Source organism: Filicampus tigris, chromosome 19 (assembly GCF_054856515.1).
Source record: "Filicampus tigris isolate MCC_2025a chromosome 19, RoL_Ftig_1.0, whole genome shotgun sequence".
Lineage (NCBI taxonomy): Eukaryota > Metazoa > Chordata > Actinopteri > Syngnathiformes > Syngnathidae > Filicampus > Filicampus tigris.
This window is the reverse complement of record NC_141235.1, coordinates 5,954,781-5,980,524: the sequence shown is the minus strand read 5'-3', so window position 1 is coordinate 5,980,524 and position 25,744 is coordinate 5,954,781. Positions and strand designations below refer to the sequence as shown.

Here is a 25,744-nt window from a genome sequence, read left to right as displayed (position 1 = left end):
AAAAAGGCGTATTTGTTTTCACGCTTTAAGCTGTTTTAACAATTTTAGTTAGCATACAGCATCATTATTAGAGTTTATAAATGTATTAATTTGTTTTATGTATTTTAAAATACCAATACAAATTCCGTTGAATAGCTGAAATAAAAATAAAACATTTTGTGCCTTCCCATTTTGTGCACGTTTCACACGAACAAGTTTTGGTGACGAACCGAAAAGCCCGGGTTCACGCATACGCATGGAGGACAAGATGAGGACGCAGACAGGCGGCTGAACGCGTAAGATGCACAACTTTTGACACTAAAGTGGAGTTCATGGTTACTTGTTATTTTTGTCATTGCGTGAACGTTAAGGAGCACAATTCACACGTTTTTCTGCTCCCAAATATGTATTTTTATTATTCCGCCTCAAAAAACGGGACATCTTGGGGACTATTTCTCACATTCACCCATGATTAATTTACCATTAATCTTTCATATCAAATTAATGGAAAAATTTTACATGTTTATTTTTCACATTTTAATAATAAGCTTTCCAAATTAAGTCATATTTTATATATTTATGTACTTGAACATTTCTCAACCAATTTCAGTCCATTCAGGTTCAATTTTCTATTACGTTTATCCACACTGTCACCCTGCGGCCATCATACAGGGTATCTTGGGAGCTATTTATCACAATTCCAAAATTCTCCTTATGTTTTGTAGGATCAATCTGTTTTGTCCAATGTGGAGGAGATTGCTTCTGAGGGGTCTCTCTCAGGTAGGGACCCTGAAGAGTCCCTCCACAAGACATTTTTCATCCCCTTGTCTCCTGACTCATAGCAGAGCTCCTGGGGCTTTGTGGGCTTTCACACTGCGGGATACGGGCTCCTTCTTGTCCAGGGCGTACAAAAAAGATGCCAAATCCACAGTGGACTTGCCGGCGAGCACCGTCACAGTCGCAGATATCAAACAGTACCTACGCTCCAAGGATGTCCCCTTCCACGAGGGCTTCAGCTGCCTGCATGCGCCCAGCATGTTTGTGGACACCACCTCCAGGGCCGACCGCTACTCTCTGTTTGTGGACAAGACCACCGGGCAGTTCTTATGCATGGACACACAGGTGGAGGGGAGCTGGGAGGACCTCCAGGACTGCCTGGAGGTGATGCAGGCGGAGGAGCGGGATTTCCTCAGCCCGCAAGTTCTGCTGGGCTACCCGGAGAGCACAGAGGAGGAGGAGCAGAGTGAGAGGGACGCCAGGGAGGTGGAGAGCATCTGGTCCGCTTCGGTGCCATTCTCGGATCTAACGGAGGATGAGGCGACGCTCATCAAAACCATGTTCCAGGTAGGGATGGGCATTATCACCTCCCTCCCTCAATTATATATTAAGTAATCGAAAATTACTGATTATTCTAGACAAATTTTGCTGTTTGTTTTTTCTCCATCTGGGGTTGGCTTTATTTGTACTGATACCAAAAAAGCATGTGAAACTGTTGTAAACCCGAGTATCTTGCATCAAATTCCACAGAAAATATAGTTTTCAGTTCACAATGAAACTTACTAATGAATGGGTTGTAATACATTATCAAAAAATACATTTTCTTCACAAGCATACAAAAAAACATTTCTTCCTCAAAAAAAACCCCAAAACATTACGTGAAAATGCAATCAATTACGTGTAAATAAAAGCCCCTGAAAGCCTGGTCAGCGGCAAATTTTAATCAGAGATGGCATTATGTGTCCCTAAATGTATTTTTGATGCCTATTTTAAAAAATGTCTTTGCTTTTTTTCTAGCACATCAGGTTTTTGAGATTTAAATTTTTTGTTTTTAAATTTGAAAAATTAAATGCTTGCGCAATATGATTTTACCATGCTTTGTAATTTATTGGTATTATGTTTCAGAAAAAAAAAAAACACCTGTTGCTGAACCTAATCCTTCAATAATAAATATTACTAAATTACATATTGTATTATTATTATTACTTGCAGATTCGGAATCAGCACAAAAAAATAATCTGTTCTCCGATTAAATGAAATTATAAAAATTGTTGACCAGTGTAGTTACATTTGATATGTTTTGCTATTTTTTTTTGCAGATCACAAAGATCTCCAACGCAACACTGAAGAAGTTCGGAGTCAGGCTGTTCAAGCCCACCAAGTGTCTGGTCTTCCCCTGGCTGGGCGGCCCCGATTCCTCCTTGAAAGGAATGAAGCTCCTGTCGGCGCAAAGCGCGGCCGACGGCACCGTCCGTTACCATGAGGTGACGGTCCCTAAATGCGGTTCTTACAACAACCTGTTTGGTCTTCCTCTGCTGAGCCGCATGGACGCCAACGTGGTCCTGACGGGCCGCGAGCTGGACACGCTGGCTGTGAGCCAGGCTACGGGATTAGCCAGCGTGGCCCTCCCGCGGGGTGTGGGTTGCCTGCCGCCCGCCCTGCTGCCCTACCTGGAGCAGTTCAAACGCGTCACGCTGTGGCTGGGCGGCGACATGCGCTCCTGGGAGGCGTCCAAGATCTTCTCGCGCAAGCTGGGCCTGCGCCGGTGCTGGCTGGTGCGGCCTGGTGAGTTCCGACCCTGTCCCGTGGAGGCCCTGGAGCAGGGAAAGAACCTGAGCCGTGTCGTGGCGACCGCCATCCCTGCTGCGCACAAGTCCATCGTGTCCTTCAAGCAGCTCCGCGAGGACGTGTACGGGGAGATGGTGAACACCGAGCAAGTGGCCGGCGTCAAGTGGGAGCGCTTTCCTGAGCTCAACAGGATCCTCAAGGGGCACCGAAAGGGAGAGCTCACGGTTTTTACAGGTGACCAATTGATCCATTGCGTGTGAGAGAAAAAGACATGCATGGCTGATAGGACGTTTTTCTGTGTGAATTATCACAATTTCTCGTGAATAATATGCAATTTTTTGCCCCCCCCACCCAAAAAAAAAGATCCAAAATACATTGAAGTATTGTATTTTTCACATTGTATTTAGGTCTACCAGTACCTAGATGTTGTTAAAAAGGCTTACTTTAATTCCAACATTATATTTAATGTCTAATGTGTTTATATGATGTAGCACATTATTACTTACCTTATTGATGTTGTTAGTTATTTGGATATTTTAGAGTCACTTAAAGTTGTAATGATTGTTTCTCATTAATAGTTAATGTGGGAGGGTGTGGAATATATTTTAAATTATGTCCATTTTCCATGTATGTTATTAGATGCAATTATTTTTTGCGGCCACTAGATGGTGTCATTACACTCTTTGAGTTTTTGGGCAGCATACTTGTACGTTCACATACAATGTGCTTTATATAATTCAAAGTACATTTAAAAGCAGTCGCAAACGAGAATTAAAGAAATTTAAAACCATAGTAAAGAAATGAAAAGTTGCGTAATCGCTCGTTTAATCGGTTATTGGAATTTTTTTCCCCCAATCGGTCGGGCCCTAATTCAAATGCCTCCTAACATTCGGTGTGTCGTGTCTGGACGTTGTGCAGGTCCCACGGGAAGCGGGAAGACCACCTTCATCAGCGAACTGGCCCTGGACCTGTGCATGCAGGGCGTCAACACTCTGTGGGGCAGCTTCGAGATCAACAACGTGCGTCTGGCCAAGATCATGCTGACGCAGTTCGCCATGCAGCGGCTGGAGGACAACCTGGAGCAGTACGACTTCTGGGCGGACAAGTTCGAGGAGCTGCCGCTCTACTTCATGACCTTCCACGGCCAGCAAAACATCAAGTCTGTACTGGATACCATGCAGCATGCCGTCTACCTCTACGACATCAACCACGTGGTTATCGACAACCTGCAGTTCATGATGGGACAGGAGAACCTCTCAGTTGACAAGTCAGTGAGCGTTTCCCTAAGGTTCAGGGGCAGAAGCAGCATGTGGCTCATCAGCAAAGGATACTTTTGTACTTAAAACTTCCAGGTTTGCCGTCCAGGACCACATCATCGGCGCATTCAGGAAATTCGCCACCCACTCCAGCTGCCACGTCACGCTCATAATTCACCCCAGGAAGGAGGAGGACGACCGGGAACTGCAGATGGCCTCCATATTTGGCTCAGCAAAGGTGCGAGCTGGCTTTTTTTTTTTTTTTTTTTCTTTAGTTCGTTTTTCCCTACTGAGTGATAGATAGAAAAGAGAGACAACTGAAAGCAATGACAAAAGACAACAGCAATCAGTGCACCTGCTAGAGTGTTGTTTTAGAGGTGAGAGACAGCGAGAAAAGAAAAAAAAAATTGTCAGTCTGGTTTGACTTTGCCACATGGGGGTGGTATAAGACTGACAGATAAAGTATACTGTTCATTAACGTATTATCATTAATCCTTACACACTCCTGTCAGGATGCAGCAGCCAATCATATTGCAGCGGGGAGTGTCCAGCCAAGAACTCATAATAATGCCGCAATTCCTTGCAGCTCATTAGTACGGCACTAATTTTAGCCATTATACGCAACGCAAGGCTCGAAATAAGCAGTTTTGCGTCGCAGTTTTTGGGTCAAAATTAGCATTTTGCCCCTCATTAAAACATATTGAATAGCAAAACTGAGAATCAAACGCCGACACAACCGTCAAAAACGGCCCATAAATATCGTTTATCATACTCACGAAGGGATGATGAGGAAAAAACGGAGAAGCCACGCTAAATGCTAAGATAACCTAAGATTGAAATAGCTAGCGTGTTTAACATCACAATCACAATAATATCACAAAATAGCTGGGATTAACCTGCAAAAAAAAGCTACACAAAGTTAGAAAGTGCTGCACAAATGAAGTCACTGATTCGCAAAAGTGCTCTGCAAAGAAAAAAAATATTTCGAGCCTTGCAAAGGTTGCAGGATTAAAGCACTGTAATAGAGATGCTAATTAGCATTCCAATAGTCCAAACATTGGCACTTATTTTGTAGTTCTAGACGTAAAAATGATTTCTGCCGTAAACCCTAGTTAAATTCACTTCACTTGTAATTCATGGCACCACCGTATCCTTTTCTTGACATGACAGGCCAGCCAAGAGGCGGACAACGTGCTCATCCTGCAGGAGAAGAAGCTGGTGACGTGCCCGGGCCGCCGCTCACTGCAGGTGACCAAGAACCGCTTTGACGGCGACGTGGGCGTCTTCCCGCTGGAGTTCGTCAAGACTTCGCTCACCTTCTCGACACCCGTCAAGGGCAAACACAAGCTTAGGAAGGTCGCGGCCAAGCCCGAGGAGAACGAGGGCGACGAGGCGCCACCCAAGAAGGACGCCGTCAAACGAGAGAAGGCGGACAAACAGCAAAGCAAAACGCCAAAGTCAACACGAGCTGCTAAGAATGCTGCAACGGGAAGTGATTGAATATGTGACTACGTACTTCCTTACAGTATGCCATCTCGATCATGTGACTACTACTGCGACATTTTATCCACTGACTCACCTGCACATATTTTTAGTAAAATGTTTCATATTGCAATTGTCGTACTGTTTTTTGTTTTGTTTTTTTATTGCATAATTTGCTTCATCTTCTCACTTTTTCAGGTGAAGTAGTTCAACAGCTACACTTTTCCCCAGGGGCGTCACATCCGTGGGAGATGCAGGTGATTCAACATCCACACTTTTCCTGGTGAACGGTACAACAGCCATTATGAAAAATAATTGCAATTTTTTTTCTTTCCTAAATAATAATTATTTTCCAAGGTCCTCTTCGAGGGTATTTTTTTTAAACAAACAAGCAATGAATGAATCTGTATTTACAAAAACATACACTGGTCAACAGCAAATTTTTACCAAAGATGCTTTTTTGTTCGCCTAAATGTATTTTTTATGCTGATTTCAAAAATGTATTTACTTCTCGCACATCAGGTTTTGGAGATTTTCATTTTTTGTTTTTCAGTTTGACCTATGAAAGATTGCGCTATACAGACTTGACCATGCATTGTAATTTATAGCTATGACATTTCAGAGAAAAAAAATCCACCTGTTGCTTAACCTAACCCTTAATTAATAAATATTACTATTATTGTTATTATATTATTATTATTATTATTATGAAAGCCTGATTTGCTAGAGAAAAAAACAAGGGCGGATTTGGAATCAGCACAAAACAAATCATCTAGAAAAAAAAAATGTTGACTAGTGTTCTCAGATTTATTATACATATATGTTTAGGTCTTAACCAACAATGAATATGAAAGACAGTTTATTCGACGTAACAAAATTCTTCTCAACAAGTGTTGCGTAAACATAAATCAGTAAGTCATATATCAGATTATAACAATAATGCAGACAATTCTGTGGCTTTCTCATGTCAACTTTTCATGTGTACAGTAATGAAGCTATGGTATGTAAAAGTGGACTGCACTTTTAAGCACTAAACCTATTTAGACATTATCTAAAAAATAAAAAAAATACATTATATAAAAGATAAAGCCTACGGACAAAGTGAGACCACTGAATGTGATGAATTTTTCAGCCTTATTCAACACACTTGAATAAAACTTCCTCTTGGTGTGGTCTGAAAATTGGAACAAATGAAACCCATTTGAGATGTTTGAGGTTTCCGTACACCAAACCTTGATTAGCAGATGCATAAAAACTGCATGTCCCCCAACAGCTGCAGGGCTGGACTGATTTGAAAATGCGATAAAGTCACGCATGCCTAGCTTGACATCAGCTGACGCCCATTTCAAATCCTCACTTCCTCCATAGGAAACGATAAGATCGCCAACATGTAAACTACATGGATTTGGAGACTTTTAATGGCATCGGGTGGAACTAATGTATGTGAGGCAATTTGATGGGGTAATGTCATCTTGGTGCAAATTTCAAGGAAATGTGCTCTCAGATTACCCAGCAGGGCCCATTTTGGGGGTGAAATGAGCTGCAGAATTGTTGACCAATTACAGTGCAGTTATTATGTGCATCCGACATGCTTTGGAATGGCGAGACCTCACTCGGGGCCGTCCGGAGCCGACTGGCCAGGGGAACTAAGTGGCTTTATTAACTGCACAGGCATGTTTGCCTGTCTGGTAGCTGGAGCAACACGCCCATCAAGCAAATGGAGGTCAGGTTGGGTGTGTAAGAATATAGGTCACCTCAACACGTGGGAGTGTGCCAGCCATGTCTTCTGATTTGCAGGAAACGTGTCTTTTTGACATGAAATGTAAGTTTCGGGTTAGAATAACACAAATCTTTTTGTTGGTGTGCTGCAAGAGGCTGTGCCAAGGAGGTCCATCAGGCGTGACCTCCTTTCGACATAATTAGCATGCGGAGCAAAGAACAGGTTTGTTCCGGAAACAGCCTGGAAGTCCAAAGCTCTTATCGGCCACAGGAATATGTTTGCAATGCGGCGTTCAAAATAAAAGCAGGAGATAAAATAAAACTTGAAGTATGCACATAACTATTGTTTGGAAGATTACTTTGGAAATGTGTTATTCTTTTCAGATCCATGTTACCCTGTGGAAAATGTGACAGTAGTGTAATACTGTCAATTATTTTTCCAAAGTAATTTTAAAAAAAATTACATGTGATTACATTTTTATTACCGGTAGTTTAATTCATTATGAATAAATGCTCTCAACTGTTAACTAGTTTCACATTTTAAGACTGAATATGGTGTTAGTATTTCAGCAATACGTAAAGCACAAGTCAAGTCAGAAATGTTCTTTGTAATGTTCTGTTCTGTGCCACCATTAGTTTGAACACTGTATTTTAATTAATGTCGTGTTCATGGAATAGGAATTAGGAAGCTTACAACCTATTTCAACTTTTGCACTCAAAGCAAATTAAATCAAATTGAAACACTTTCACATTACCATACAAAAATCTAATTGGCCAACAGAATGATACATAAATCTAAAACCTTATTTTTGGCTGTCTGAAGTCCTGTATTTCCAACTCAAAGTCTTCCTGCAACTTTATTGGAAATTCTCACCTGATTGACTAGCGCTCATGACGTCATGTCATGGAACAATAGGTTTTATTGTGACATCCGGATGCGAATGTCTTTATTTTGCAAGGCTCGACCGGATGCGTGTTCTGGAGCTTCTCGCTAACTTAACTACTGCTTGCTCCAGAACACATCAACAAACTCTCAGTCTCTCTGTGTTCGGCGCCGTATAATGCAGTGTCACGGTTACCCAAGTAAACATTTGAAAAAGTCGCAAGTTAGGCGTTAAAATTATTTTTTTTAAACAGCAGAATCAACAACGGCTAAACCAGCATTTTTGGGAGCACAGCAGCTGCCCCAGACACTTTACCGTCGTCCATGGTAGGTGAGCTACTTTTTGTTTCTTTCAAAAAACAAACAAAAAGATATATATATTTTAATGTTTCGGCACAGTTAGAATTACTAAACGTGTCGTTTGTAGCCAACGGTGAGGAAGTAGCGTCAACTTTGCCACTCGTCGTCGTCGTCAAGGTGTGTGCGTGGGTTCAATATTACCGAGTGAACAAGCTCACGTGAGAGAAGCGGGGTATACATATAACGATATTTTAACATGTTAACCGATTTTCATAACGTCAGTGACCCCTTACGAAACTAATAGGCACTTTTCATTCCTTGGCTTATTGTGTGGACAGTCCAGGAGATGACCAACACACCTTTAGATGTCTGTCGTAGTACCAAGACTGACCTGTGATGGGCAGTGTGGTGCCACAGGGCATACAGACTGTAAAATAGCAGGAGAAGAGGACTTAAAATAAATCTACGATATGTCTGACAAAAATCAAACTTCCGATTTTAATCTATTTTTTTCACCCTCACAAAAATGACATTACTCAAATTATAGTTGGTAACGCTAACTGTGCTTTTGTAAACTCTTTGTTGCCATGTTGTTAGTCCAGCGGTGACAGAAATCTTCTTGAGCAATAAGGTCCTATTAATCGATAAAATCGTTTAGTCGCCCAGTCCTACCACACACAAGGATTTCTTGAATATTGAAAAGGTTGGGGAAATCGCACTTAGCACACCACACACCGCAGGATAATCACTCGAGATCATCTTTCAAAGACCTTTGCTGATTGTGATTGCATTGTCAGTGTATATGTTGTCCGCTTTAGTGAAGAATATGTCAGTGACACTGAAAAGAGAAAATGGTTTGTGTGCTCATTCTTTGTTTGTGTACACGAGACAGGTTTAACGATAAGCAAAGTCAAACGTTTCCTGTTCAGAGTTGAAACAAACCAAAACGCTCGTTTCATCCTTATCACCCTGAGCGACAAGATTTATGAATCTCAAATTAGTTAATTTTCACCTCAAGATAGGAAAGGACAATAAAAAAAATAAAATAAAAACAAGAGTTCAAAGGGCACATATGGTCTACAGCATCGGTGGGCAAACGTTTTGGCCAGATCTTTCATAGATCTGAACAAAAGTTAAAATGTGTTTGTAAAAGAGTTCATTTTTATTATAAAACATTAATTGATTCTCATTTTTAAAATTGTATTTACAATAATTAAACAAAGCTGGAAGTGTGAGCATTTCAATCAACAAATTTCAGGGGAAAATCTGCTAAATGAATGCCAATTAAAAAACTGTACTTCAATTAAAATTCAATTAAAATGTATTTCTCATGAAAATGGAACCTGAATAAATATTTCTAAATGATTACATTTTAATCTTATTGTACTTAAAAGTTAAATACAACAGAACTTGGTTAATAAATGTATTCTACTGGATTAAAAAAAATAGTTAAAACCACTGTAATATTATGCACTGTTTGAACATTTAATTGATTACTTGGCTTCTACTGTTAAAGGCCTGAAGTTAAAAGTATAAGCGATAATGACTCATAATGAGTAATTTTTTTTAAGGTATATGTATGTATATATATATATATATATATGTATATGTGTGTGTTTGTTTATATATGTGTTTATGTATATATATATATATATATATATATATATATGTGTGTGTGTGTGTATGTATTTATCAATGTGTATGTGTGTGTATGTATTTATGTATGTGTGTATATATATGTATATGTAAAACTGTCTCTATAATTATTCATCCATCCATTTTCCAAATCGCTTTTCCAGTGCTTATTAAAACGTGACTTCAAACATTGCTTGTGCTGTTCATAAAGATTTTGCGATTGACATTTTAGCCGGGACCAGATGAATTTCCTGTGCAAAAATTGTTCAAACGAGAACAACTTCAATCAGCATTCTGGCAAAAATCCTCCTGTGATTTTTCTCTCGTCTCCGTCCCAGTTTTTCAGGTGCCCAGCATGGCGTGCCATCAGTGTGCAGATTGCTTTCACCTCCCCACATTTCCATATTCTCTCACCTCCCTTTTGACTTTTGGCCCACTTTTCTTTGCAAGTGGACCGAAACTATAGCTGGTGTCGCCACACTCGATAGTTAATCAAGATGCGACATGTGTACATGTCTATAATAATTAGCTCCACCAAAAAAAGTCTAAAGAAGCCATGACAGAAAGTCTGCCATTTTTGTTATAAGCAGCCATTTTGTGGTCAATTTGGCCATTTCAAAGACCAACTTGTCTGACGGCTACCAAATTTGACCCACGTGTACTGGACAGATGAACGCTTACTAACAAACATGGTGAGGTTTCATCAATGCATGTGGGCAGAGAACGGCAACAAATTTGGATGACTCACCAAAAAAGACACAACTGTAATAACCAACCAGGATCAAATGTCATCTTCTGTCTCGACTGTTGTCAGGGCATGAAAGTGGACTTGGTGCAAGTGGGGCGACCTCTCCCTGAGGTTGCTTGTGCCGTATTTTTAAATGCATTTCCCTTCACGGCGCGTGTGATTTTTCTGGCCTGATTATTCTCCAGCCGAGAGGCCACCAACTGGTCAACACACATAATCGGCAGCATTGCGGCGGCGTGAGGTGAGGCGAGGATGTTGTGGGTGCAGATGGGATGCTTGGCGGTGGCGGGAGGCCTGCTGGACCCGGCTGGCTGCGTCACTGTGTTACATAAGGGCTTATGCTGCCTGAGGGTGGTGGGGGTGTTTGTGACCGTTGGGCCTACCGGCATGCTGGAGGGGAAAGATGTGCGGTCCATTCATGTGGGTTTTTATCTCCGCCAAGAATGCAGAAGTAGTTGTCTGTTATTGGGTAATCATACTTTGATGGTGAGTGCTAGACATTGTTCAGAGGACGTTCACAGTAAATGCCGGTTCCGTTTTTTTTTTTGTGTGTGTGTGATATAGATTGAATTGAAGCAGTTAAATGTATGTACAGTATTGTAAAATGCAGCAGATAAATAAATAGATTGTGTGTTAACCCAAGAATTATTTACTCCTCTGATGCAATTAAAATAATTGAATGACTCGAAATAATACAAAATATGTAATTTACTTCTAGGTCATTAACTCTCCATGGATGACATCATAAATGTTCAGCGCAATCCTACTGTTACACCTTTTTTCGTTACGAATATTGCCAACAGGTTAAATTAAATGTTTGCTTCTCTTTAGCGGACAAGAAAAACTTGCCCAAATTGAATTCCGGACAGGACGGATTTAGAGGAGATTGTTTTGAGATTAAATCGTTATGTAGCCCCTCCCCGCTGGCATCTGTCATTAATCACCAGCAGATTTGAGCAGATTTAGGCGGCCGATGAACGGGCTCTCACGGTGCACGCCATTGATAGGGAAGACATTCTGAGTGGAAGCATGCATGTGATATGGTAGAAAGAGTAAGAAAGTACACTAAGAAATTGGCGGCAATTATACTGTATCTCCAGCTTCCACAACATTAGACATCATATATACATCATCAGTCACCTCTTGTCGATTACTAGAATAGCACTCAGTAGAGCATAGACCTCTGCCAACGCCAAATTGGGTACATAAAAGTGCCAAATTAGCATAGTTGTCTATCTGCCGAAAAAAAGCCGAACTCTAAATCGTGCAGTAATAATAATGGCTACATCTGAGCTGTCTGTCTGAATGGTTTTATAAAGTGTAACTGTAACTTGACCCTGCAGCACTTTAGGGTGCAGTCCTCATCCGTTGCATCGCGTAACGTTAGCAAACAGCCCAGAGCCAAGTGATAATCGCATATTCGTGTGAACCCGTTGGCGGCCTCGCCTATACTTCCCGTGGCGACATGTATATGTCAGTGCCTCGCAGCTTTCAGGGATGCAGTGTGTGACGCAGGCCACAGACAGAGTCGGGATACAAAGCCATGTGCTCACCCAACCAGAGGAACCGGATTGAAGACGTTAGACATCGCACACTATGTATGCTTTTGCCTTTTTTTTTGTTTGTTTGTTTGAAAATGCAGTCCCAAAACTGTCTTAACTTAGCTACAGTATATTAAATTGGCTAGACAATATAAGTAGACCCACAAAAAGTCTCAAGAAGCCGTTTTGTTTTGAAGCTTCCATTTTAGGGTACATTTGGAACTTTCCAACTGCCCTTCATGTCTGAACTATGTGACAGATAGGCGACACTTGATTGTGTTTAATTTTTGTTTTCAATAATGTATGCGGGCCTAGCCTGGCTGCAACTTTGGACGAGACACCATAAAACGCCAACCTCTAACACGTCAGCTCCGCAAGGTCAAATCTTGACCAAACATTGAGTGTAGGAGTGTTTCACGAAGACTGTGTTTACTTTTGGTTTGCACACAAACACTCAGCACGGTTGTTGCGTGAAGGTGTCTTTCCTATTCCCGCTCACTCCTCATTCATGTCGACCCGGAAAATCCCCATTCGTGTGAGCTCGGCCACCGTGACTCAGATTTTCCCTCGTTTTTTTTTTTCCCCCTCTACCCACTTCTTCTGACACAACAACATGTGTTTTCTTCCCTCTCTCTCTCGCCGGTCGACAGAGGGAAGACCTGCTGGCGGCGTTGGAAGGATGCTTTTATGAGGAGGCCTTCACATTCAGAGCGTCGTTGACAGGTGAGTGGTGAGCGTTGATCGGCGAAGTCGTGCTCACCGCTTCGTTTTTAAAGGCGCGAGCAGATTGCTCGGCGCCGTGGTGCATTATTTTGAAAGTAGTCGCTCCAAAGGACGCTTTTAGCAGCAGGGTCCAGTGGGAGCCTCGACCCCCTCACCCTCCAAGTTTGCTGGCCTAGCTTTCTGCTCCCACGTCCGCGCCGCTTGTTATGAGAATCTATATGAGGGCATCTCATCGGAGCCGTCAGGCACCTGCGCTATAGACGTGCACAAAATGGGCCGCCAGTGAGCCCACATGCTTTCTGTGTTTTTTTTTTTTTCCATGGACTGCCTCCCCAGGCTGAATCGATGCGTGGAGACAGTCGCCTTTGTTGCTGCCAGCGTGCTCCACGCCGTCTCGCGGCCTCCAAAGAAAAGAGACTCTTTTGCTTACGCTGCCCGTCGAGCTCGAAAGACTCTCAAGGCCCGTTTGTGCTGCTTGAATGGGCCTCGTCAATGGCCGAGCCTGTTTGCCTGTGTGTGGGCCACCGAGGGAGGGGGGCTTATAGGTTCCAGTCTACTGTGGGTCATGCTGGCTTGCACTTCATGTGGTGTGCACTTGCAGAGCAGCAGTTAGCACACCGGTGGCCTGGTAGGAGGACTTGATGTTTTATATGGACAAAAGTAATGGGAAACTTCAGTGTAGCAATATTTGGCAAGGAACCATATTTGGTGACTGAGCTGTTTAACCCTGTAAATGGCAATGAACCATATTTGGGAACTGTAATAGAGCTTTATTGGGCAAGGAACCATAATTGATAACTTAAACGCGGTGCTTCATAAGGCTACGAATGCTCTTTGGTTACTTCAACATGGGACTTAATTTGGCAAGCAGCCAGATTCGGCAGCTTCAGGATTTTTTTTCTTTCAGGGGCAAGAAAACGTATTTGGTACGTCAACATGAGACTTTATTTGGCAAGCAACCAGATTTGGTCACTTCAACGCAGCAACGCAGTGCTACTTTAAAGTAGCACTTTATTTGGGATAGGAACAATACCTGATGAATACACCGTAGGGCAAGGAACCATATTTCAGTGTAGCACTTTATTCGTCAAGGAACCATATTTGGTAACTTCAACATGCCACTTAATTTGGCAAGGAAACAGATTTGGTAACTTCAACGGAGCACCTTACAAGGCATGGAGCCATCTTTGGTGACTTTTGTGTCGCGCATCACTTTATTTTTGCCGACTGATGACGAATGTAAGCGTGTCATTGACTTTCAGAAACCTCAAGGCCACCTTGGGTCTATCATGGCTCCGCCCATCCCCTCTGAACCTCACAACCCGGGCCACAGCGCACGCTCCCGCAGACGACACCGCTCGGGCCCCTCGCCGCCCATCAACTTGCCTCCTGCTGCCGCTCTGGAGCTCACGGCGCGCACCTACCGGGACCGCCAGGTTCGACGGGGAACCTCCTTACCGGGCTCAGAGTCTCCTCAGGAGCGCTTCCCGCACAACCGCAGTCCTCCGGTGCTTAGGACATCCGGCAGAGGGCGGGAGAGGTGGGACTATATGGACGATTGGAACGACCAGTGCATGGCACCCACCAGTCCGACGAGATACCAAGAGGAGACGAAAGAGGGCTTGAATGGGAATGTCGGGGGCCCGCCGCCAAAACTCATACCGGTGTCAGGAAAACTAGAAAAGGTGAGTGTCTATGGGAGACATTTAAGTTCCAACATGTAACCGCGTATTTTCTAGTTCTAGTTGAGAAAGATGTGGTCTTTCACATGTAGAACATGGAGAAAACAGTGCTGCGGCCCACCGCCTTCAAACCTGTGGTCCCCAAGAGCCGCGGCGCCATGCAGTACCTGTCCCCCCGACACGGCGCTAACATACCGGAGAGCCAAAATGCCCCGCTGGGCGCCGCCCACCGGGAGCTGTCGCCCTCCGGGTCAGAGAGACGCAGCTCATACAGTGCCGGGCGGAGCGGCGCCGGAAGCAGCGGCCACTCCTGCTCGCTGTCCGACTCGGGACGCAACTCGCTCTCCAGTCTGGCGGCGGGAGACGGGCCGGCGGTGGCGGGGGGTCACCCGGAGGCAACTAAAAGCGCCTCCTCCGCTGGCATCCACGGACACTCCAACTCGGACAGCGGCCGCTCATCCTCCAGCAAGAGCACCGGCTCCGGGTCCTTCGGCGGGCGGGGTCAGCCACTGTCGGACTGCGGGTCCGGCGGGCGCTCGCCGGGGGCGGCGGACGGCTACGAAGGCGTGGTCAGGGACCTGGAGGACAAGCTGCGGGAGAGAGAGGCGGAGCTCCAGCTACTCCGAGACAATCTGGACGACAACGAGGCCGCCATCTGTCAGGTAACAGGAAACAGACTCGCACTGTCTCAACATATCCAATACAAAAGCTGCGACAGAGGTGAGAGGCGGGATATTGGCCTAACTTTGATGCCTTCACCGGTGTCTGTTGCGACGTATTAAAATCGCATAGCGACGAGTGCTTTCAACACAAAACTCCTGTATTGTATTTCGGGTATACCTAATGAAGTGTCCGCTTATGTTTGAGGTCTACGAGGAGAAGCAGAAGCGTTTTGAGCTGGAGCTGGAGGAGCTGCGGCAGAGCTGCGCCACCAGGATGCAGGCGGCCTCCCAGAAGGCACAGCGAACCCAGCAGGTGCTTCAGATGCAGGTCGGAACCCTTTCGCGGCGGAACGGACCAGAAAACGCAGTCCGTTGCAACTGCGTCTCGGTTTCTCTTTCTCGCAGGTTCATCAGCTCCAGCAAGAGAAGAAGAAGCTGCAGGAGGACTTCGCGCAGCTCCTGAAGGAGCGAGAGCAGCTGGAGGAGCGCTGCACCTCCTACGAACACGACAAAATCCAGATGGGCCCAAGACTGGAGGAGACCAAATGGGAGGTAAGCATGGGAAGAAAAAAAAAACTGTCAATATTCACATTGTACTTTTTAGCTTAGCTAGCCCGGCGTGTCGTAGCCCTTTTCACACTGGGTGTGAAACACTTGACCCTAAATTGCCCATAGGTGTACATGTGTACACAGGAAAATCCCTCCGTTCCAGCTTCGTGGTCCGCTATTTTGTAGATTATTATAATAAGTTTAATAACTCTATTTTAGTGCAACCCTCATTTATATTGTTTGTAATTCCACTATCAACCACGAGGCGGCAGCATGGTATTACTGTATGTGCCCTATGATTGGGTGGTGACCAGTTCAAGACCATTTCAAGATGTGGCATCCCACGGTAGAATAAACTTCAATTCACCCACGGCCCTCAGTTGCCAATTGTGTGAATTTGAATTTGCGGCCGACCACACTAGCCCAAAGAAATGAATTCGTTTCATTTTGGAATATGGCTGCTTGAATGCTTTCCACGAGGAACGTAAAACCAATTTTGGCGGTGTTGTCATCCGCTGTGTTTTTTCCGTCAGGTGTGCCAGAAGTCTGGCGAGATCTCGCTGCTGAAGCAGCAGCTTAAGGAGGCGCAGGTGGAGCTGGCCCAGCGGGCGAGCGACGGCGCGTCACTGCGCGGGCAACTGCGCGACGCCCGGGCCGAGCTGAGCAAGTCCCAGGCCCTCTTGCAGGAGGCCGGCGCCACCGCTCGCGCCCGCGCCGCCGAGCTGGAGGTGTGCGAGAACGAGCTGCAGCGGCGCAAGAGCGAGGCCGAGCTACTGCGGGAGAAGGCGGCGCGCCTGGAGAGCGAGCTGGCGCACCTGCGGGAGCCAGACGGAGAGCGGGACGCGCTGCGGGGCCTGACCGAGCGCATGCGGGGGGAGTTGGCCGTGGAGAGGCAGCGGGCCGAGAGGCAGGCGGGCGGTTTCGAGGAGGAGCGGCGGACGTGGCAGGAAGAGAAGGACAAAGTGCTGCGCTACCAGCAGCAGCTGCAGCAGAACTATGTGAGCATGTACCGACGCAACCGCCAGCTGGAGCTCCTCCTGAGGGACCTCAGCCAGGAGCTGGAGAGCCGAGACGATGACGAGGGCAGCGGCAACGAAATCGTCTTTGATGAGGTCGCCGCCACAGAAATATGATTTTTTTATTTTTTTTTTGTGTACGTCACAGGTGGGAGCTTGTGTTGCATTGCTGACGGCTTGGAAGTAAGAAACCCAAAGTGTTACCGTCTAAAAGTCACAGTTATACACCAGTCAGTCAATGGTGATGTTAGTAAGACAATACGATTATGAGTAGTGTTCTTATATATTCTTGTAGTTGACGTTCTTGTCAGCTCGGTTCATCACATCGCCAGTTGTGTGGACGGCATCCGAGATGCCAAACCGTCTAGTGACGATAGCAGCCAGCTTTGAAAAAAAAAATCAAACTACTGTAGTCAAGTCGCCTCGTGTGCTTCAGTACTTGAATAGAGCAAAAAGTGAACATGCGCTTGTAACAGCGCCACGTTGAGAGCACGTCCTCCACTACAGGGGTGGGCAACCTGCAGCCCAGAGCGGGCTTAACTCCGGTCTTCCCTCTGGCCTACCGAGCACTTAAAATCGAGTGTCCGCCCTAACCCCGCCCAACCCCCAAATTGGTTCATTAAAAATTACAATTAAAATGTGTGAGATAGCATTTGAATTGTTTTACATACACATTTAACATTTTTAGTTTATTGAATAATTGCTTAATCATGTTAAAATTTGTTTTGTACAGTACGATTAAAAAATGGGAATAATTTTATTAAAATGTCACATATCGTCGCTGTCCTGTGAAACACATCCTTTTTTCATTTTTTTTTTTTTTTTACATTTTATGTGAATGGGGTTTCCGCGTTTGGTCATCGCATTAACGTGAAGATTTTTAAAAATGCCAAAATTGGACATACGTGTTTTTCACAGAACAGCAACTATACACAGTACATTAACCATTTTTTATTGAATAATTGTTTTATTATTCATTTTAAAGAAGACAATTCAGAGTTTGTACATTCAAATAAACAAATTTACATTTTAATTGACCTTAAATTCAAATGAGCAGGTGTGACCGTTTTTCATCCTTTTCACCAAGAGCCCAAGAGAAGATGATAAAAATTCATTTTCTGACTGTAAATGAATCCGGGTGGGTGCACTCGTCACTGTGAATAGACCAAAGAAATGTTTTCGCAAAGCCTGTTTCATATTAGATGTTTGTCGGGCTTCCACAGCGCATAAGTATAAATGTATATTTTCACCTTGCTGTACATTTTGTGTTTTTATTAAAGGTTACACTGAATTGTGAAATTGTAGTTTTGTTTCTGGAATGGTGCTGTTTGGCCATCATTGACCACTAGGCTGTGCTAATGATGTGTTTGTAGGCTTGCAGGGCACTTTGACCACTAGCACCATGGGGTCTTTGGCCTTGTGGCTGAAGGCTTTTCGGATGAGGTCGACGGCGTGCTGGTGTGTGACGCCTTGCAGCGACATGCCATCCACACTCACAACCTCGAATCCGGCCTGAAGGAGGAGGCAAGAAAGGCGAGAGTGTTTGAAGGTCGGATGCCTGAAACTCGTCTTTGTCTGTTACCTTGAGCACATTGCAGGTGGAGGCGGCTCCTCCCGGGAAGATCTTCTCCACCTTCACCACCGGCTGGACCCTGGACTCTATCCCGCCGGATATGCTGATACCTGCGACACCGAAGACATCCGCTGTAAGTTCATATCGCTCTCTAGTGCAGTGACGATTGACAATCGGGTGCAAAAATGAGCAACAGACTGAAAACACTTGGTTTTGGTCAACCTCCAAACTTAAACCCTATAGAGTAGAAAACTTGTTTTCAAAAGCCACATTTGATTTTGAAAACATGAGCTAAAAATGTAAATGATTTATTTTCTTAAATCATTTTTTTCTATTGTATTATCTATATTCACAATTAACCATTTTGTTGAAAAAAAAACAAACCTCAAAACGAAACTGAAATCAAGCACTCACCCAGCGACTGCTTGGTCTTGGAGATGCTGACCGTTTGGAGTTCATACTCTTGTGGAGAATGTCGCCCGTTCAGGCGTCCCGAACTTGAGACTTCTTCAAAGCGCGCAGGGCCGACGCTTCCGACGTCAGGATTGCCGGCGAGTAGCCAGTTAGGATTCGGGGTACCTGCGGGCGAGTGTTTATGCTCGACTGTGAACCGGTATCCGTCGACAGGGATGTCGAGTAATGGCGTGAAGGTGGCGGTGGGGCGCCGCCGTCTCTGCCTGGACGCCCGCGGCCCCGACAGGCTGAGCTTCTCCAGTTTGTCCACCAGGTGGCTCTGCTTCTCCAACATAGTGGCGCTGTGCAGTTCAAAGCCTCCTCGCAAATCTGAAACAAGGACAGCATAGCTATTGTGCTGTTTTCAAATAGCCTCTCAAAGCTTACTTTATTTGCAGTTTGCTGTTCTGTGCAAATTGTACCAAACGCAAAATGGTGTATGAAATTCTGAAGTTGTGCTGGGTTTTTGTACAGGAACGGACTTGAGGCACCAACCTGGGATGGGCGTGATGAGGCGGCGTTTGGGTGCCCGGCCAGACGCGGGAGAGCGAAGAGGCGGCGTTCGGACTGACGGCAGCAAAAAAGAGGAGGTAAGGCCACATACCTGCGTATGTGTGTGTCACATGAGCACACCTGAGCGGTACTTGAGGATGTCATAGGCCTCCACCTCCACCGCTTCCACAGTGCTGTTGAATTCACGGAGGTGGGCAGCAGGAAGCAGCATCCTGCAGGAATACAATGGATACTGTTTACTGTGTAACATGACAGCGATAACAGTACTATTGTCATTTATTTTTTTTCTTGGGGTGGGGGGGAATGAACAAAAAAGTATTTGGGGGAAAATAAGTATTATGAGAATAAACATCTTTTTCAGGAAAAAATGTAGAAGTAAAAGTATTTTCCAAGATTTTGTTTTATAGAAAGTCAAAGTTTTAAAAGTTTTTCTTCCAGAGGATTTTTTTTCTCTTTTTTTGGAGAAAATAGTCAAGTGTTTTCAATGTTTTACTACAAAACAAGTCGTAATTTTACAAGAATAAAGTCTATTTTTTTTTTTTTTTTCAACAAAAATGTATTTGGTAACTAGTCCTCATCATATTGTATTGTTAACAATGAACAACTGATGACTGTGCAAAACAATTGTAATTAGGCCTTAGAGTGTTGTATTGTGTTACACAATGAAAAAAAAAACACTTCAAAGAAGATTATGTCGACAAAGCCGTTAATCCTAATCTGGCTAGCATTTGTGACTCCGCTTCATTCAGACGCTTGCTCTTAGTTACGTATGGAAAGGTATGTACACATTATGCACAGGGGTAGTTTTTCTGAAAAAAGTCTTGCAAAACTGCCTTTTTCGATGGAAGTTAATATATATTTTTTTCAACTCATTCACTGCCAGTCATTTTCAGACTATTACCCCCCGCATTTGAAAAAATATATAAATTCCTGGGATTGAATAGCTGGACTGTGAAAAGACAAACTTCTCTTTGGCAGTGAATGAGTTAATTAAGTCCGAATGTTGTTATAAAAAAAATTATAGTTATGGGAATGCTTTGTTTTCAAGAAGTCTTTTTGGTGAAAATAGTTATTTGTTTTGAGATAATTTTGCCATAAAATGATAATTAGATTTTAAGCATAGCTTTTTTTTTTTTGTTAAATAATTTATTTTATAAAGTAAAAACCATTTCAAGAAAAGTTTTAGTTTTTAGAGCGGTTTTTCTCAATCCTCAAAACATTGTATTTTTCAAGTAAAGTCTCTCTATTTAAAAAAAAAAAAAATTCTAGACAAGAAGCCAGAATCTTGTGAGCATTGAATCCTAATTTAAGACAAGTTTTGTTTCGAGAAAAAAAGTCTGAATATTCTGATACTTAGAATAGCAAATTTTATGAGAAGCAAGTATAATTCCAAACTTTAATAATAAAGATTTTATTCTGGCAGTATTTTTTTTTCCCCTTTTGGGTGTAGCCCAAATACCGGTAGTTCATCTGACGATTTACCTGACCTCCCTGAGCAGCAGCAGTTTTTCAGGCCTGTCCAGCACGGCCAGCAGGTGGCGTATTAACGTCTCCACGCAACTTTCTTCCACATACTGAGCATGGAGGCACAAGTGGCATTGTCATCATATTTGTCATGCTAAAGCTACAAATCGAAGAAAGACTGTCAGCTTCCTACCGTCCGACACGCCTTCATGACCGCTTCCGTCTCCTCCTCCGTCAACAGACGCTGCGCCAACTCCTCCACCGCTCGCAGCGTCTCCTCTGGAAACGCTGCAGGTCTTGGACCTCCATCAAGACTCAAACCTGGATCAGGACAGAAGTTCCCAAATTTTCTCAAACATTTATAACAGCGTGTCAGTCCAGCTTGATAAATACCATGGAGGACATAAATATTGGGACACCTACAGAACAGGAAGAAAAGTCCTACTTAGAACTACCAGAGCAATGAGCGTTTGATTACCTTCTTTGTCAGTGGACAGCGACTTGGAGCGCCCCCTGGAGGCGCCCCTCTTACGTGCGCCCCCAAACAGCAAGTTAACCAATGTCTTGGAGCGTTGTAGTGCGCTCTTCTCCCCTGAGGTTTTTCCTCCTTTCTGCTTCTTGGCTTTCTTTTGGCTGATCTCTACATAGGGAGGTGCATGCATTTGTGTCAACGCACAAAAAAAAAAAAAACAGTCTTGCCGTCTTTTGTGCAAGTCACACACCTGCTATGGTGACCTGGCTCTGCGAGCGGCTGATGGGTCGGCTGGGTCTGCTGAGGGCCAGCAGCACCGCCGTCTTGCGGGACTCCCTCTTGGGATCGCCCTCATCCCTGTCCTCCTCGTGACGGATGGCCGTGTCACGCAGTAGCGTGGTGGCCCCTCGGCTGCGCGTGGTGTCCGTCTGGATGGCGGCCTCGCTGCGTTCCGACTCAAATCTACCATGTAAAAAACAAAAATAAGGACACCATCGTGAGATATGAACGATAGGAGAAATGAAGCTAAAGAGGCATCTCCCCCACCTCTGGTCCTCGGTGGAGATGCACACATCCACCATGTCGGAGGCAAATGGCAGACTGGGCGGGAACATAACCTGGGACAGACCGCTCAGGGAACTGACCGGCGTTTCTGAGGATAGCGAGGACGCCGACGAATTGGACTCTGATCCTAGTGAGGACGATTTCTGCCCCCCGTTAGCCACTATGAGAGAAAACGTTTTTGGGAAGGGGAGGAATATATGGAAGTCCTTGTCATTTTTTTTTTTTTTTTTTTGCAAGAAAAATTTCTTTTTTGGGGTGGGGAAAAAAACAGTCTTTTTTCCCACCAAAGGAAATTATGAAAGACAATGAGAAATTATTTTGTCTTTTAGGGGAAAAATGTCTACCCACCAGTCATAAAAAATAGGCCCAATCATAATGTGTAGATTATGAGGTCAACAGAGGCATACATACACTTGTTGAGCCATCTGTACTCCGCCACCATCTCCTTGTAAGCGGGATAGCGGCCAGCCTCCTGGTGGCGCAAAAATATGTAAATCAGCTCATTAAACTTTGATGACATCTGCGCTATATTTGATCAGGAGTAACACATGAGGGAAGACGCCGCAGTTTCGTCTGCACCCGATCCTCGCCGCCTATTGAATAATGCACGCCGCCCGGCTATTTTCTTCAACACGGTGAAACCCAAGCTCGGACAAGTGAGGAGGAATATTACGACTGTGTGCCAGCTGTCACACACGCGCGGTAGCTTTAATATGTGCCTCAGCTACAGTTGTGCTCCTAAGTTTACATCCGGGTATGTGTAGGTGAAAATAATTCTGCCACACTATCCCCTTGGTTTTGCGCTCACCTTGATGGTCAGCATGACGTGCGTGTGGCTCTTCAGCACCTCCACGGCGTTGCTGTGGCTGATGTCCTCGAAGCTCACGCCGTTGGCGGCCAGGATCTGGTCGCCCATCTTGATCCCGTTCCGCTCGGCCAGGCCGCCGGGGTCCAGCCTGCCACGTCAGGAGTCAGCGGTACGCGAAGAAGCGTGGTGTTTTTCAAAGGGTACCTACTTGGAGACATAAATGCCCAAGCCGAACTCTTTCCCGCCACGGATGTTGAAGCCCAGGCAGTAGTCGTCGGAGGTGGTGTACAGGTGGACGATCCTGCGGAGGGCGCTACCCGCGCTGGCGTCTGATGGCGTCCGCCCGCTTTCCTCCACCACCATGCGTCTGTGTATCAAGTCCACCCTGGAAAAGGACCACAACTTTGATTTTCATCATCAAACTGCTTCTTGAAAATAAGTCAATTTTTTTTTTTTTTTCCAGAGCTGTCAAAGTTAACGCATTAACTATGGAGATTAATTTAAATTTTATAACGCACAAAAAAAAAAGAACTCAATTAACTCAGTTTTATTTACTTTCTGTTGCAGCTGACCTTGCTCACCGTGCAACCACACTTCGAGGAGAGTCACTGTCGCAAAGACGGACTTTTAAGTAGTTTTACTTTAAAAAGTTGCTCGACGGCTTAAGAGAGAAATCCAAAATAATATGCACAAAGCCAAATTCAAATACCGTATTAGTTGTACGTCTTTGGTGTATCGCTCAACTGTTGTATTTTACAGGAAAAGAATCGTATTCAAAAGGACCAAAGAAAGCTATTAGGGCAGTCTTTGATTCTAAATATCCTTTTATTTTATTTTTTCCACATTAATTTAATTTGATCTAATTTAAGATTTTACTCAAGCAAATATCGGTTCCAAGCTTTGTAAAATAATTGTACTTGAAAAATATGATTAATCGCGATCAATTATGGGAAATTTTGCGATTAATTTGTTGAAATTTTTTTTTATACATCATATGTCGACTTTTTCTAATCACCATCAACACAGTAACGAAGTCATCTTCCTTTGCTAGTTCTCACCAAGTGGTCTTCTCTTTAGAGTAGCGTATCCCGGGCACCTTGCCCACGCGCCGCACCACCATCCTCAGCCTATTGTTGCCCGTCAGGACCTTGACGGCGCTGCTCATGGTGATGCTCTCCAGGCTGACGCCGTTCACTTCCACCAGCTTGTCGCCCACCAGCAGGCCGGCCTCGTCTGTGCACAGTGACGGGGGTCAAAAAAAAAAAAAAAAAGGTGACCTGACGCCGCCACGGCATCCCACCTGCTGTGCTGGCGTCCTCCACCTTGCTGACGAAGATGCTCAGGCCGTGCTCGCAGCCGCCACGCACGCTGAAGCCCAGTTTGCCATCCTCGCTTTTGTCCACCGTGATGGTGTGAAGGTCCTCGCTGTCATCGCCGCCTGAAAAACAGTGACAGTCTTGGATTGAATCAAATACTTTTTTTGGGTGAACATTGATGAATGACAGCGCCGCCCTCTTTGAATACTGTCGATATTTTCTGTCTTACCGTCCACTGGCGAGTTGATGAGGATGACGCGGCCCATGGGTGAGGAAGATCGGATTCCTCGCCGACGCCGCTGCTGCTCCTTCTTGCGTACAATGTTGCGTGCGGCCGAGTGCGACTTCCCCTGTGTGCCGGGGGCCTTCTCCCTGCAGGAGGGGTCTGACGAATGAGCCATGGAGCCTGCCGGCGCCGTCCCCGGTCAGGTGGACATGTCATCTACAGTGGCACAGAGCAAGAAGAAAAGCTGCCATACTGGGTAAAGATATATTTGTTACACAGTGTTATAAACTACATTTGCTGTTTACAGAAGGTAAGTACTTACTTTTGTGACATAACAGCTGACTTTTTGGCTTCCTGCAGTCACATGCCTGGCCATTCTTTCCCATGATGCATCTCTCTCAGCTTCCTGGTGAATATCAAATCATGTACAAATGCTATTACTGTATTTATAGACATGGGTTTTCATTTTTACTTGCGTCTTTACGGCTATCAGTACTCAAATGCTTATTACTTTGCCAAAACAGGCTTCTTAATTTCTTCAACCAAGAATTCAGTGTATAGTTATATATTTTAACTTTTACTTAAGTACTTCCATTTTTATCCGTTTTTTAAACACATCTGGAACTGCACTTTAAGAACAAAGGGTGAGTATACTTTTGCCGTCTTACTGCAGTACTCTAAAGTGTGGGATTATCTTGTGCTATGAAGCTAAGGGTGGGCACTGGGAGGTCAGAAGATCACGTAGTGCGCTGCCATGGTTACGCACTATTAAACTTAAAGCCCCGTGACGTCATTTCAGGACTTCCCCAGAACCATGGACAGCGACAACGTAAAGCCTCCGGCTTTGCCCTGAAATACTAAAAACTAAATGCATGAATGCGTTTCTCGTAACATAATATCCGCTAGAACCATAATGTCGATATCCAGAGACTTTTACCAGTCTTTCCATTAAAATGAAAAACTTACCTCGCATTATTCAATCGAAGCCATCAAGCTAGCTTGTCCATCAATCCTTATTAGACAGGCGCAAAAATTATTTTTAAAAAATGGTTCTGCCTCACCTAAAGTGTTCTTTGTATCTTGTTTTAAGTTTAAATTCTCCTGACTAATCCAAGGCGTTCGGCCCGAGTGGATCCATTTTGAGCGAAGACTCATCTGTCGCACCTTGCTGGATTCTACACAAGGCCTGCCCCTGCTGCACGCTGATTGGCTGGACAAGCCGGAGCAGGAAAGAATCTGATTGGACGGCACGGTAAACTAAACTTTATTACAGTAAATACGACTGTCAAAACAGTTCTACAACTTACACAAAAATACGATTTGTGAAAAATGTTCTTATAAAAAAATGATACACAGTTGAGATTTTATACTAAATACGATATATGTGAAAAAGTTCTTACAAACGATGTTCAAGTGATACATTTTTTATAATCAACTTTTCATCAAGCTAAACCATAAGTAGGTATATGGTCTATCACCAGGTCGTCGCAAATAGCGAAAATCCACATATAATTGAATTTTAAAATGCAATTGCAAAAAAGTAAAAAAAATTAGCCACCCCAAAATGCAACCCCTCTCAAAGTTAAATTGTTAAAAAAATATTCAAACAAAATTA

The 25,744-nt window shown here is 44.2% G+C and overlaps 4 protein-coding genes across 8 annotated transcripts in view; 3 read left to right on the top strand and 1 right to left on the bottom strand.

Annotated features, from left to right (window-relative positions):
• Positions 1-134: 134 nt before the first annotated feature.
• On the top strand, positions 135-12,827 carry twnk (twinkle mtDNA helicase). Of its 3 annotated transcripts, XR_015082496.1 has the most exons (8): positions 135-275; positions 705-1,323; positions 2,076-2,778; positions 3,463-3,811; positions 3,897-4,038; positions 4,971-5,325; positions 5,481-5,539; positions 12,759-12,827. XR_015082496.1 is itself a non-coding variant. In XM_086016271.1 (7 exons), the coding sequence occupies exons 2-7, from the start codon at positions 724-726 to the stop codon at positions 5,298-5,300; spliced, it is 2,037 nt and encodes a 678-aa protein (XP_085872397.1). In that variant the 5' UTR covers positions 135-275; positions 705-723; the 3' UTR covers positions 5,301-5,415. The 3 variants fall into 3 exon arrangements, 2 of the variants coding, with proteins under 2 accessions (XP_085872397.1, XP_085872396.1); XM_086016271.1 differs by lacking the exons at positions 5,481-5,539; positions 12,759-12,827 and having other exon boundaries at positions 4,971-5,048; positions 5,136-5,415; XM_086016270.1 differs by lacking the exons at positions 5,481-5,539; positions 12,759-12,827 and having other exon boundaries at positions 4,971-5,415.
• Positions 5,483-22,307, top strand: LOC147129132 (leucine zipper putative tumor suppressor 2 homolog). 3 transcript variants are annotated; one of them, XM_086016274.1, is made up of 9 exons: positions 5,483-5,539; positions 12,759-12,831; positions 14,094-14,516; positions 14,606-15,175; positions 15,381-15,503; positions 15,581-15,727; positions 16,258-18,446; positions 19,241-19,356; positions 20,985-22,307. In XM_086016274.1, the coding sequence occupies exons 3-7, from the start codon at positions 14,121-14,123 to the stop codon at positions 16,855-16,857; spliced, it is 1,836 nt and encodes a 611-aa protein (XP_085872400.1). In that variant the 5' UTR covers positions 5,483-5,539; positions 12,759-12,831; positions 14,094-14,120; the 3' UTR covers positions 16,858-18,446; positions 19,241-19,356; positions 20,985-22,307. The 3 variants fall into 3 exon arrangements, with proteins under 3 accessions (XP_085872400.1, XP_085872399.1, XP_085872398.1); XM_086016273.1 differs by lacking the exon at positions 5,483-5,539 and adding an exon at positions 8,135-8,211; XM_086016272.1 differs by lacking the exon at positions 5,483-5,539 and adding an exon at positions 8,142-8,215.
• Positions 17,998-25,344, bottom strand: LOC147129131 (PDZ domain-containing protein 7-like). Its single transcript, XM_086016263.1, is given in 18 exon segments — positions 17,998-18,316; positions 18,318-18,423; positions 18,728-19,096; positions 19,262-19,333; positions 19,400-19,491; positions 20,762-20,853; positions 20,937-21,064; positions 21,222-21,383; positions 21,466-21,677; positions 21,762-21,939; positions 22,191-22,251; positions 22,588-22,735; positions 22,796-22,972; positions 23,646-23,820; positions 23,888-24,025; positions 24,133-24,345; positions 24,452-24,535; positions 25,096-25,344. Coding segments are annotated over 16 exon segments (2,523 nt in total). The 5' UTR covers positions 24,305-24,345; positions 24,452-24,535; positions 25,096-25,344; the 3' UTR covers positions 17,998-18,075.
• Positions 25,234-25,744, top strand: part of scn4aa (sodium channel, voltage-gated, type IV, alpha, a) — a 29,122-nt gene continuing 28,611 nt past the window's right edge. The window contains exon 1 of the mRNA XM_086016278.1: positions 25,234-25,381. The gene's annotated coding sequence lies outside the window, so the exon portion shown is untranslated. The remainder of the gene's footprint in view (positions 25,382-25,744) is intronic.